The sequence below is a fragment of the Cyclopterus lumpus genome, chromosome 1, assembly GCF_009769545.1.
Source record: "Cyclopterus lumpus isolate fCycLum1 chromosome 1, fCycLum1.pri, whole genome shotgun sequence".
In the NCBI taxonomy this organism is placed as follows: domain Eukaryota; kingdom Metazoa; phylum Chordata; class Actinopteri; order Perciformes; family Cyclopteridae; genus Cyclopterus; species Cyclopterus lumpus.
This window is the reverse complement of record NC_046966.1, coordinates 26,498,837-26,512,678: the sequence shown is the minus strand read 5'-3', so window position 1 is coordinate 26,512,678 and position 13,842 is coordinate 26,498,837. Positions and strand designations below refer to the sequence as shown.

The following is a 13,842-nucleotide window of genomic DNA, read 5'->3' as shown; positions in this document are numbered from 1 at the left end:
TCTTCTTCATCACCTCTATCTTCATCACCTCTATCTTCGTCACCTCTATCTTCTTCATCACCTCTATCTTCATCACCTCTATCTTCTTCGTCACCTCTATCTTCATCACCTCTATCTTCATCACCTCTATCTTCTTCATCACCTCTATCTTCATCACCTCTATCTTCGTCACCTCTATCTTCTTCATCACCTCTATCTTCTTCATCACCTCTACCTTCATCACCTCTATCTTCTTCGTCCTCTATCTTCTTCATCACCTCTATCTTCATCACCTCTACCTTCATCACCTCTATCTTCGTCACCTCTATCTTCATCACCTCTATCTTCTTCGTCACCTCTACCTTCATCACCTCTATCTTCATCACCTCTATCTTCTTCATCACCTCTATCTTCATCACCTCTATCTTCTTCGTCACCTCTATCTTCATCACCTCTATCTTCATCACCTCTATCTTCTTCATCACCTCTATCTTCATCACCTCTATCTTCGTCACCTCTATCTTCTTCATCACCTCTATCTTCATCACCTCTATCTTCTTCGTCACCTCTATCTTCATCACCTCTATCTTCATCACCTCTATCTTCTTCATCACCTCTATCTTCATCACCTCTATCTTCGTCACCTCTATCTTCTTCATCACCTCTATCTTCTTCATCACCTCTACCTTCATCACCTCTATCTTCTTCGTCCTCTATCTTCTTCATCACCTCTATCTTCATCACCTCTACCTTCATCACCTCTATCTTCGTCACCTCTATCTTCATCACCTCTATCTTCTTCGTCACCTCTACCTTCATCACCTCTATCTTCATCAACTCTATCTTCGTCACCTCTATCTTCATCACCTCTATCTTCTTCATCACCTCTATCTTCTTCATCACCTCTACCTTCATCACCTCTATCTTCTTCGTCCTCTATCTTCATCAATACCATAATAATGGTAATATTCTCAGTATATTTAGAATGTTATTGTATTCTCATTGTTATCAATAGATTTAGAATTATTTACTGCTATTATTTGATTATAATATTTGTTTATCACCATAGTACCTTCTCTAGTACTCTGGTCTTTGGAGGGACGGGGATCCCCCAGGACCCCCCAGGACCCCCCAGGACCCCCCTCTGGTCCCCGAGCCGCAGTATTCACAAGTCAGACAAAGAAAGAAGAGCTAGATGTTTTTATATTATTTTAATACTTTTCTTAAAAAAGGCTGCTGTCCACCACAATGTGAAGCAGATCAATAAATTGACCGACAGCTTGTTCTGGCTGAAATTAATCAAGACGGGAAACAAACTCAAGAAACTCAACAAATTAAAAAAGAAAAAAGAGCCGACTTACGAAAAAAAGGGTGAAACGTCAACAAAACAAACACAAACAACAACAAAGAAGCTCCGATGACGTCGTGATGAGGAAACCGAAAGAACACAAAAACAAACCATGATTTAAAACTATCGGAGCAAACAATTAAATAGCAATAAAAACGTAGCCTTTAATATAAAGTGAAAAGAAGATCCGACATGTCAAATAAAAAAGAAAGGAGAACGAGCCATTGGCTTTGGCATTCAGTCGAGAACCGAACAGAACGGGCCGAGAACCGGAGAACCATAAAAAAAAGGAGTTTTCTTCTTTACAGTAAATTCTACAAAACCAACCGGAGACGAGCTCCAGATTCCTCTTGTGTTCCTTTATGTTCTCAGGTCGTATAGAATATATATATAGTCATGTATCTATTTATATATATAATATGTATAATTTGCAGGGTATGATTGTTAGTTCACAGGCCAGAGGACCCCCCCCCCCCCCAAATCCACTTAAAGGGCCAGTTCACTGGATCAGTCGCTCTTCTCTCCAATAGAACTAAATCTTTTTTAAAGCTCCTTGTCTCCTTTAAAAGGTGTTCTGTGCCTTTAACACACAGGTTAACTACAAAGGGTTCCAACGGTCGGTCTAATTTCTCTAACAATGTTTGGACAAGATGTCGAGATCACTGGCAAACCTCGCCGAGGGACTATTTTCTTTCTTACAAACTGAAGCACGACCCAGAATAAACTGTTGCTTTAAACAGATCTGTGGGGGTGAACTGTCCCTTTAAAATAAAGTGAATAAGAGAAGAGCTCAGAAGAGAAAGTGACCCGCCCCTTTCGGAGGAAAAGGTTAAATTCTTAAATGACGTCATCATTATTCTTCACATCTCGCCGTCACCGTGAAACTTTCTCTCATTCACATGACACCAGCCAGCTGTTTCAACTACTGAGAGACAGTTACTATCAACAGTGTGTCTGTGGGCAGCGACCACGTGACCAAGAGCATGATGGGTAATAGGTCTGTGTGTCCAGGTCCTTCAGAACAGATTCTCCTCAAAAATGGCCATGAGGTCGCTCTGGAAGTTGATGTCGATGGTGTCGGACATCTGCAGAGGAGAAGACGAGTTAAAGGGACAGTGTGTGGCCGAGGAAGTACTTGTGTGTATTAGTACACACAAGTGTGTATTAGTACACACAAGTACCAGCAAAGCAGCGTACTGTCAAATCCCTGTCTGGTGTCTCTGAAGAGAGGGAAATACATTTTATTTTATTATTGCGTACCGCCTCTCTCCGGCGCCTCTCCTGCTCGCGGCGGCGTGCCATCTCCCGCTGGTCGATAGCAGCTGCAGCGGGCGGGGGCGGAGCCTGTGGCTGGGGGGGCGGAGCCTGCGGGGAGTGAGTAGGCGGGGAGGACGCCTGAGGCGTGGGGGCCGGTGACGGAGGCGGCGGCGGCTGCTCCTGACGGCGGCGGGCGTCTTCTTGCAATCGACGAGCCTGCTCCACGCCGTCGTCGTCGTCACGGTTACTGAATAAAGCACACAAGTCCTTTTCTATTACTCTGATTAAACATGTTTCATTTGATAAGAATATATATCAGCTGACAATAACGTAAACTGTGTTATAATCATCCAGATACTTCTGTGCTGCATCATGTGGCTTACCTATGCTTAAGTCTTTTTACTCATAGATGTTGTTTACTTTAGTACAAGGACAACAAAACGATGTTCAAGAGACGACAAAGATCCTCTGAGCATCGATACGAGAATATCTCTTAAGTCACGCTATGAGAATATCTCCATACTTAAGTCACGATACGAGAATATCTCCATACTTAAGTCACGCTATGAGAATATCTCCATACTTAAGTCACGATACGAGAATATCTCCATACTTAAGTCACGATACGAGAATATCTCCATACTTAAGTCACGCTATGAGAATATCTCCATACTTAAGTCACGCTATGAGAATATCTCCATACTTAAGTCACGATACGAGAATATCTCCATACTTAAGTCACGATACGAGAATATCTCCATACTTAAGTCACGCTATGAGAATATCTCCATACTTAAGTCACGATACGAGAATATCTCCATACTTAAGTCACGATACGAGAATATCTCCATACTTAAGTCACGCTATGAGAATATCTCCATACTTAAGTCACGCTATGAGAATATCTCCATACTTAAGTCACGATACGAGAATATCTCCATACTTAAGTCACGCTATGAGAATATCTCCATACTTAAGTCACGATACGAGAATATCTCCATACTTAAGTCACGCTATGAGAATATCTCCATACTTAAGTCACGCTATGAGAATATCTCCATACTTAAGTCACGCTATGAGAATATCTCCATACTTAAGTCACGATACGAGAATATCTCCATACTTAAGTCACGATATGAGAATATCTCCATACTTAAGTCACGCTATGAGAATATTTAAGTCACGATACGAGAATATCTCCATACTTAAGTCACGATATGAGAATATTTAAGTCACGATATGAGAATATCTCCATACTTAAGTCACGATATGAGAATATTTAAGTCACGATATGAGAATATCTCCATACTTAAGTCACGATATGAGAATATCTCCATACTTAAGTCACGCTATTGTAGCTTCTTCAATAACCATGGTTATCGATCTCCCTGTTCTTCTCTTGCATGTTACGGTTACTTATCTGTCGTCCTCCCACCTACCGTAGCTTCTCCTGCTCTCTCCTGATCTGCTCAGCCTGAGCTTTCAGCTGTTTCTCCCTCTCCTCCTTCTCCCTGGCGGCCCGTCTGAACTGTTCAAAGCTGTCGCTGGAGGAGCGAGCGGAGGAAGCCGGCGTGGACTGGGACCTCTGAGCCAGGCTGGCCCAGGAACCCATGTTCTTTAGCTTCACGTCCTGGGAAAAGACGGAGAGTTGGATGGATGTGGTCAAAAAACAACCAATGTGGCCGTGATGTGATCGTCTCACTCATATAAACACACCTGTGTCTTCTTTGGAGCAATGGGAGTTTTAGGCTCTTGCTTGGTTTTGAGGTCTTGGGTGTAGAGTGGTGCCGGGAAGTCTGGGAGGCGATGACCGGGGCGGGAGCTGTCCAACAGCTTCAGGTCGGATCCTGGGGGGCGGGGGCATAAATAAGGATTAACTATATGTGTTGTAGAAGAAATGATATCTTTTGGTTTCACTATTAATTCTGTTTATAGTGTCTTTGCGTATTCCTTTTAGTTATGTCCGTCACAGTAACCTCTGTGCAGACACACTATTTTACATCCATTAACAAACATGGTGTTGTGTAAAGAGAGACCAGCCCACACCTGTGAGTTCACACCTCACATACACTTGTGAGAGGTCACACCTGCATTGAGCGCATTACTACTACAGCCGTGTGAGTTGGGCTCTCAGACTCAACACAACCTGAACACGTCGGGTGCTGATCGTTTCAAGGTTTCTTGTCCTTCCTGAGAAGCTTTTGTTAAACTGTAATTTCCTGTGAATCGTATTTAATTCTGACCAAAACTCACTCCGGTGAGAGAGAATTCTACAGCTGTGTTGTGAACTTCTGTCTCCACTGCACAGTGAATAAAACTCCTCTGAAGCAGCAGAACTGGAGCTGAAAGAACCTTTACCTTAAAGGTGAGGATAGCTACCGGTGTGTTTGATCTGGAGACCTCTAGTGGTGAGGGTCTAGACTACAACCAACTGAAACTCCTCCTGTTTGCCTGTCGGAGAACTACGCGGCCGACGTAAAAACACCAAAACGTTAAAGTCCCTCTCTAGAGCCAGAGTTCGGTTTGTCCTCTAAAGCTAAATACAATATCAAACACTGATTAATACAGTTTAGTTTGACCAAAATGCTACAGTTAACTTTCACGAAGTGAAAACACAGTAAAGTGTTAAAGTTGATAAACTGCTTGAGATCCCTGCAGCTCGTCTTTGATCACGAGGATTATTTCTGCTCACAGCGCAGGTCAGACTCACTGTGTTTGCTGTCGTGTTTGTGTGCGTCGTGGCGCGTGGTCGGGCTGAAGGGCGGCAGAACAGGCGACTGGGAGGGTTTCTCTTCTTTGACCGCCCCCAGGTGTGACTTCTGGTCCTACAGGAGGGAGGACAGACAGGAGACAGAGATCCAATGGGTTTCTATGTGACTCCAGTAGTAGTATACAAGCCTAACCATAGCCATCCCTGCATCTTTTCTGGAGATTATTATGATGGATGGATAGCTCTGATGGATGGATAGCTTTGATGGATGGATAGCTTTGATGGATGGATAGCTCTGATGGATGGATAGCTTTGATGGATGGATAGCTTTGATGGATGGATAGCTTTGATGGATGGATAGCTTTGATGGATGGATAGCTTTGATGGATGGATAGCTTTGATGGATGGATAGCTTTGATAGATGGATAGCTCTGATGGATAGCTTTGATGGATGGATAGCTTTGATAGATGGATAGCTTTGATAGATGGATAGCTTTGATAGATGGATAGCTTTGATAGATGGATAGCTTTGATAGATGGATAGCTCTGATGGATAGCTTTGATGGATGGATAGCTTTGATAGATGGATAGCTTTGATAGATGGATAGCTTTGATAGATGGATAGCTTTGATAGATGGATAGCTCTGATGGATGGATAGCTCTGATGGATGGATAGCTCTGATGGATGGATAGCTTTGATGGATGGATAGCTTTGATGGATGGATAGCTTTGATAGATGGATAGCTTTGATAGATGGATAGCTCTGATGGATAGCTTTGATGGATGGATAGCTTTGATAGATGGATAGCTTTGATGGATGGATAGCTTTGATATATGGATAGCTTTGATAGATGGATAGCTCTGATGGATAGCTTTGATGGATGGATAGCTTTGATGGATGGATAGCTTTGATAGATGGATAGCTTTGATAGATGGATAGCTCTGATGGATGGATAGCTCTGATGGATGGATAGCTCTGATGGATAGCTCTGATGGATGGATAGCTTTGATGGATGGATAGCTTTGATGGATGGATAGCTCTGATGGATGGATAACTCTGATGGATAGCTTTGATGGATGGATAGCTCTGATGGATGGATAGCTTTGATGGATGGATAGCTTTGATGGATGGATAGCTTTGATGGATGGATAGCTTTGATGGATGGATAGCTTTGATAGATGGATAGCTTTGATGGATGGATAGCTCTGATGGATGGATAGCTTTGATAGATGGATAGCTCTGATGGATGGATAGCTCTGATGGATGGATAGCTTTGATAGATGGATAGCTCTGATGGATAGCTCTGATGGATGGATAGCTTTGATGGATGGATAGCTTTGATATATGGATAGCTCTGATGGATGGATAGCTCTGATGGATGGATAGCTTTGATGGATGGATAGCTCTGATGGATAGCTTTGATGGATGGATAGCTTTGATGGATGGATAGCTCTGATGGATGGATAGCTTTGATATATGGATAGCTTTGATAGATGGATAGCTTTGATGGATGGATAGCTTTGATGGATGGATAGCTTTGATAGATGGATAGCTTTGATGGATGGATAGCTTTGATATATGGATAGCTTTGATGGATGGATAGCTCTGATGGATGGATAGCTTTGATGGATGGATAGCTTTGATGGATAGCTTTGATGAATGGATAGCTTTGATGGATGGATAGCTTTGATGGATAGCTTTGATGGATGGATAGCTTTGATGGATAGCTTTGATGGATGGATAGCTTTGATGGATGGATAGCTCTGATGGATGGATAGCTTTGATGGATGGATAGCTTTGATGGATAGCTCTGATGGATGGATAGCTTTGATGGATGGATAGCTCTGATGGATGGATAGCTCTGATGGATGGATAGCTTTGATGGATGGATAGCTTTGATAGATGGATAGCTCTGATGGATGGATAGCTTTGATAGATGGATAGCTTTGATAGATGGATAGCTTTGATAGATGGATAGCTTTGATAGATGGATAGCTTTGATAGATGGATAGCTTTGATAGATGGATAGCTTTGATAGATGGATAGCTTTGATAGATGGATAGCTTTGATAGATGGATAGCTTTGATAGATGGATAGCTTTGATGGATGGATAGCTTTGATGGATGGATAGCTTTGATGGATGGATAGCTTTGATGGATGGATAGCTTTGATGGATGGATAGCTTTGATGGATGGATAGCTTTGATGGATGGATAGCTTTGATGGATGGATAGCTCTGATGGATGGATACTCTGATATCCCTTATTGTAAGCTGAAAGGTAAAAAGAAACATGTTGACTTGCGACTACGTGGCTCACTCACATGTTTCTTGGTCTGAGAGGGGGAGTGCTGTCCCATCGAGTGGAACTGAGACATCTGAGGAGAATGTATCATCAGAGGAGTTGGACTCTCGCGCAGGCAGCCTGCGAAACAGAAAACGTTCCTTAAATTCAATGCAACTGGTAACTAACTGTGACATCTAGAATGTCTTCACGTCTGGTTCTACGGGTCAGTTTTACACATGAAAACAAACATCACAATAAGCGTGGTGCTTTTATTTTGAAGAAACGTTTTTCTTCTTGATTGATTTGACTTCCTCTTCTGTTGTGCTGCATTTCTTTTACTATTATTATGTCCACATTCGGTTGATTATTGTCTCTTGCTTTGCATTTATCTGCAGCTTGTTCTGATTCTTTAGTCAACTGTGTTTCGAAATGTGCTATTCAATTAAAGTGCTTCCATATTGAATAAACGACCAGAAAGAGGCATCTGGAGAAGGAGGGCTACATGTGTGTCTGACGGCGTTACCTGTTGAGAAAGGCTCTGCTTTGCTGCCGGGCGACGGCTGCTGTTGAATCTTCAGCTGCAGGGCCACGCCCCCCTTCTGCTGCTGCGACGGTGCCGCATGAGGGAACGGCTGGCGCATGTGGGCGTGGCCTGAGCCGTGTCTCTGTGTCATCGGCTGGGGGCCGCCCGCAGGCAGGTGCACGTGTGGCGGCTGCGCCTGCAGCTGCACGGTGGACCGAACCTGCAGCGACTGCAAGAAGCTGTGAACTTGGTTGAGGGGCGGGGTTTGAGAGCCGGTGGGCGTCGGCTCTTCGTCGTCCTCCAGCAGGGCCTGGGGAGGTTGTGCCGAGAGGGTTCCCAGGATGCCGTGCGACGCGGGGGAAGGCACGCGGGGACGGGGGACGGGCTGTGGGAGGGTGAGGGGTAGCGAGGGCTGAAGCTGGGATGAGGGGGGTGGAGGCAGGGAGGGGAGCGAGGACGGGGGAGGAGGCTGCGGGGGTTTGGGAGGAAGTGGCGCCGCTCGGTTGCTCGGCCTCGATGGTTGCTGAGGGAGAGCGTTGTGGATCGCTGCAACGAGAGCAGAGCAATCAGAAGAGCATAACACATATCTATCTATACAATATCTGTTGAAAATCATAAAATGTACACAGATAAAACAGTCAACAGATTGATGGACAACCAAATCCTGAATGAGCATCATCATCAGAGCCTCTGAGGCGTACGCACCTGGAGACGGGATGACGGGGTGTTGGTTGAGGAACGGGTGCGTCTCGGGGGGCGTGTTGGCGACCGGGGATCCGGCAGCACCGGCGGATGCTTTGGGCTCGCCGTTGGACCGCGGCAAGCGAGGGTTCATGAACTGAGCCAGAGGATCAAATCCAGAGCCCATCAGCTGGGCTAAGTCCAGAGACGGGACATGGGGGGGTTTGGACTGGACCGCCTGGGGCTGAGGCTGAGGCTGAGGCTGGGGAGGGGCCGGACCAACGGCGGTAATGAGGGGCAGCTGGTGAAGCCGCTTGGCGTCTTTGAAAGTCGAGATCTTGGTCTGCAGCTTGGGAACCAGCCCTGGGAGACGAAAGGTTTAGATCTCGATTATTGCACTTTGTTTGTTGTTCATTATTTTTACTATTTTATTGTATGTGCAACGTACTCGTTATATAGAACTGAAATATAGAACGTATATGCTGAACAACTGCTGAAAACCTGTGTGATAATAGTGCTGTCTGTATGTATAATATTCTTTCCTGTTTTTTATTGTTTATACGCTTATTTAATATACTTGTTTTGATCTTGTGTCTCTTGACCCTCTGCTGCTGTAATCCTGACTAATAAAGGATTATCTGATCTTACGGTCATGACTCAAACATCAGGTTATTATTTCATCACCTTGGTGAATATACATTACATTTCATGTCATTTAGCTGACGCTTTTATCCAAAGCGACTTACAATAAGTGCATTAAACCATGAGTACAAACTCAGAACAACAAGAATCAAGCAAGTACAATTTCTTCAATAAAGTTAAACTACAAAGTGCTATCAGTAAGAGACATGTAAGTGCTACTAAAGTGTTAAACTACAAAGTGCCATCAGTAAGAGACATTTAAGTGCTACTAAAGTGTTAAACTACAAAGTGCTATCAGTAAGAGACATTTAAGTGCTACTAAAGTGTTAAACTACAAAGTGCTATCAGTAAGAGACATTTAAGTGCTACTAAAGTGTTAAACTACAAAGTGACATTTAAGTGCTGCTAAAGTGTTAAACTACAAAGTGCTATCAGTAAGAGACATGTAAGTGCTACTAAAGTGTTAAACTACAAAGTGCTATCAGTAAGAGACATTTAAGTGCTACTAAAGTGTTAAACTACAAAGTGACATTTAAGTGCTGCTAAAGTGTTAAACTACAAAGTGCTATCAGTAAGAGACATTTAAGTGCTACTAAAGTGTTAAACTACAAAGTGCTATCAGTAAGAGACATTTAAGTGCTACTAAAGTGTTAAACTACAAAGTGACATTTAAGTGCTGCTAAAGTGTTAAACTACAAAGTGCTATCAGTAAGAGACTTTTAAGTGCTACTAAAGTGTTAAACTACAAAGTGCTATCAGTAAGAGACATTTAAGTGCTACTAAAGTGCTACTACGGCTCTACCTTCCCTATTCAAGGTGTAGTCACTAAGATGTGTTTTTAGTCTGTAGAGACTTCCTGTCCTGATGTCAATGGGGAGCTCGTTCCACCAATGAGGAGCCAGCACAGCAAACAGTCGGGACTTTGTTGAGTGTTTAGCTCGAAGTGAAGGAGCTACAAGCTGATTGGTGGAGGTTAGACCATGTCCTGGTGTGAGGTTAGACCATGTCCTGGGTGTGAGGTTAGACCATGTCCTGGGTGTGAGGTTAGACCATGTCCTGGGTGTGAGGTTAGACCATGTACTGGGTGTGAGGTTAGACCATGTCCTGGGTGTGAGGTTAGACCATGTCCTGGGTGTGAGGTTAGACCATGTCCTGGGTGTGAGGTTAGACCATGTTCTGGTGTGAGGTTAGACCATGTCCTGGATGTGAGGTTAGACCATGTACTGGGTGTGAGGTTAGACCATGTCCTGGGTGTGAGGTTAGACCATGTCCTGGGTGTGAGGTTAGACCATGTCCTGGATGTGAGGTTAGACCATGTACTGGGTGTGAGGTTAGACCATGTCCTGGGTGTGAGGTTAGACCATGTCCTGGGTGTGAGGTTAGACCATGTCCTGGATGTGAGGTTAGACCATGTCCTGGATGTGAGGTTAGACCATGTACTGGGTGTGAGGTTAGACCATGTCCTGGGTGTGAGGTTAGACCATGTCCTGGGTGTGAGGTTAGACCATGTCCTGGGTGTGAGGTTAGACCATGTCCTGGATGTAGACCGGACCTGATCTGTTCGCAGCACGGAACTCAAGTACCAATGTTTTGAAGAGTTTAGAGTCGCCGTAGTGACGCCAGAGTTAATCCAGCCAATGTTATAAAGCAATGCTGTTCACCTCCCCGCCTGAGGGGGGCAGCCCTTTTTGTTCCACTGGTTTTCTCCCGTTTTGTTTACTTTGTGTGAGCTTGTTTATCTTGTTGGACATCCTGATGAATAGATTGTAGACTGCAGACCAACTAGAACTACCCGTTACCATTCTCAGAGTCTTCACTGTCAGAGGAGTCGCTGCTGCCTGAAGACGAGGATCCCGTCTTCGTCTTCGTCACGGCTGTCACCTCCAGAGGCTTCTCGTCTGCAACACAGAACGTTGATCCTCAGGAACACATCGGCCCACCGGACGGAACCAAGAGTTTCACATCTCAAGCTTCAGATGATTGCACCATGATAACGTTATCACTAATCTTCATGACGTCCTGGTCACGTGTTCTACTGGTCACGTGTTCTACTGGTCACGTGTTCTACTGGTCACGTGTTCTACTGGTCACGTGTTCTACTGATCAATGTTCTACTTATCAGGGGCGACTATGGGTCAGTGGTTAGCATGCCCGTCTTTCAATCAAGGGGTTGGCAGTTCAATCCCCGCCCTAGTCGATGTGTCCTTGAGCAAGAAACTTAACCCTGCATTGCTCCCCGTAGCTGTGTCTACGGTGTATAATGTAAAGTGTCTTTGAGTATCTTGAAAAGCACTATATAAATTAAATGGATTATTATTACTGATCACATGATCTACTGATCAATGTTCTACTGATCAATGTTCTACTGATCACATGATCTACTAATCAATGATCTACTGATCAATGTTCTACTGATCACATGATCTACTAATCAATGATCTACTGATCAATGTTCTACTAATCAATGATCTACTAATCAATGTTCTACTGATCAATGATCTACTGATCAATGTTCTACTGATCAATGATCTACTGATCAATGTTCTACTGATCAATGTTCTACTGATCAATGATCTACTGATCACATGATCTACTGATCAATGTTCTACTGATCACATGATCTACTAATCAATGATCTACTGATCAATGTTCTACTGATCACATGATCTACTAATCAATGTTCTACTGATCAATGATCTACTGATCAATGATCTACTGATCACATGATCTACTAATCAATGATCTACTGATCAATGTTCTACTGATCACATGATCTACTAATCAATGATCTACTGATCAATGATCTACTGATCAATGTTCTACTGATCACATGATCTACTAATCAATGTTCTACTGATCACATGATCTACTGATCAATGATCTACTGATCACATGATCTACTAATCAATGTTCTACTGATCACATGATCTACTGATCAATGTTCTACTGATCACATGATCTACTAATCAATGATCTACTGATCAATGATCTACTGATCAATGTTCTACTGATCACATGATCTACTAATCAATGATCTACTGATCAATGATCTACTGATCAATGTTCTACTGATCACATGATCTACTGGTCAATGATCTACTGATCACATGATCTACTAATCAATGTTCTACTGGTCACATGTTCTACTAATCAATGTTCTACTGATCAATGTTCTATTGATCAATGTTCTACTGATCACATGATCTACTAATCAATGTTCTACTAATCAATGTTCTACTGATCACATGATCTACTAATCAATGTTCTACTGATCACATGTTCTACTGGTCACATGATCTACTGGTCACGTGTTCTACTGGTCACGTGTTCTACTGGTCACATGTTCTACTGATCACATGTTCTACTGATCACATGTTCTACTGGTCACATGTTCTACTGGTCACGTGTTCTACTGGTCACGTGTTCTACTGGTCACATGTTCTACTGATCACATGTTCTACTGATCACATGTTCTACTGGTCACATGTTCTACTGGTCGCGTGTTCTACTGGTCACATGTTCTACTGATCACATGTTCTACTGATCACATGTTCTACTGATCACTTGATCTACTGGTCACATGTTCTAATCACATGTTCTCCTGGTCACATGTTCTACTGATCACATGTTCTACTGATCACTTGATCTACTGGTCACATGTTCTAATCACATGTTCTCCTGGTCACATGTTCTACTGGTCACATGTTCTACTGATCACATGAGCTACTAGTCACATGATCTACTGGTCACATGATCTACTGGTCACGTGTTCTACTGGTCACATGATCTACTTGTCACGTGTTCTACTGGTTACGTGTTCTACTGGTCACATGTTCTACTGGTCACATGTTCTACTGATCACATGTTCTCCTGGTCACATGTTCTACTGATCACATGAGCTACTAGTCACATGATCTACTGGTCACATGTTCTACTGGTTACGTGTTCTACTGGTCACATGTTCTACTGGTCACGTGTTCTACTGGTTACGTGTTCTACTGGTCACATGTTCTACTGGTCACATGTTCTACTGATCACATGTTCTCCTGGTCACATGTTCTACTGATCACATGTTCTACTGATCACTTGATCTACTGATCACATGTTCTACTGATCACATGTTCTACTGATCACTTGATCTACTGGTCACATGTTCTAATCACATGTTCTCCTGGTCACATGTTCTACTGATCACATGTTCTACTGATCACTTGATCTACTGGTCACATGTTCTAATCACATGTTCTCCTGGTCACATGTTCTACTGGTCACATGTTCTACTGATCACATGAGCTACTAGTCACATGATCTACTGGTCACATGATCTACTGGTCACGTGTTCTACTGGTCACGTGTTCTACTGGTTATGTGTTCTACTGGTTACGTGTTCTACTGGTCACATGTTCTACTGGTCACA

At 43.3% G+C, this 13,842-nt stretch overlaps 1 protein-coding gene across 1 annotated transcript in view; it reads right to left on the bottom strand.

Annotated features, from left to right (window-relative positions):
* Positions 1-1,175: 1,175 nt before the first annotated feature.
* LOC117730993 (bromodomain-containing protein 4-like) overlaps positions 1,176-13,842 on the bottom strand; it is a 31,156-nt gene continuing 18,489 nt past the window's right edge. Inside the window, exons 14-22 of the mRNA XM_034533103.1 lie at positions 11,225-11,323; positions 8,808-9,146; positions 8,103-8,648; positions 7,617-7,717; positions 5,295-5,409; positions 4,301-4,431; positions 4,024-4,214; positions 2,588-2,831; positions 1,176-2,412 (exon numbers count right to left, since the gene is read on the bottom strand). Of these exons, the coding sequence (XP_034388994.1) occupies positions 2,344-2,412; positions 2,588-2,831; positions 4,024-4,214; positions 4,301-4,431; positions 5,295-5,409; positions 7,617-7,717; positions 8,103-8,648; positions 8,808-9,146; positions 11,225-11,323 (1,835 nt within the window). The 3' untranslated portion in view covers positions 1,176-2,343. The remainder of the gene's footprint in view (positions 2,413-2,587; positions 2,832-4,023; positions 4,215-4,300; positions 4,432-5,294; positions 5,410-7,616; positions 7,718-8,102; positions 8,649-8,807; positions 9,147-11,224; positions 11,324-13,842) is intronic.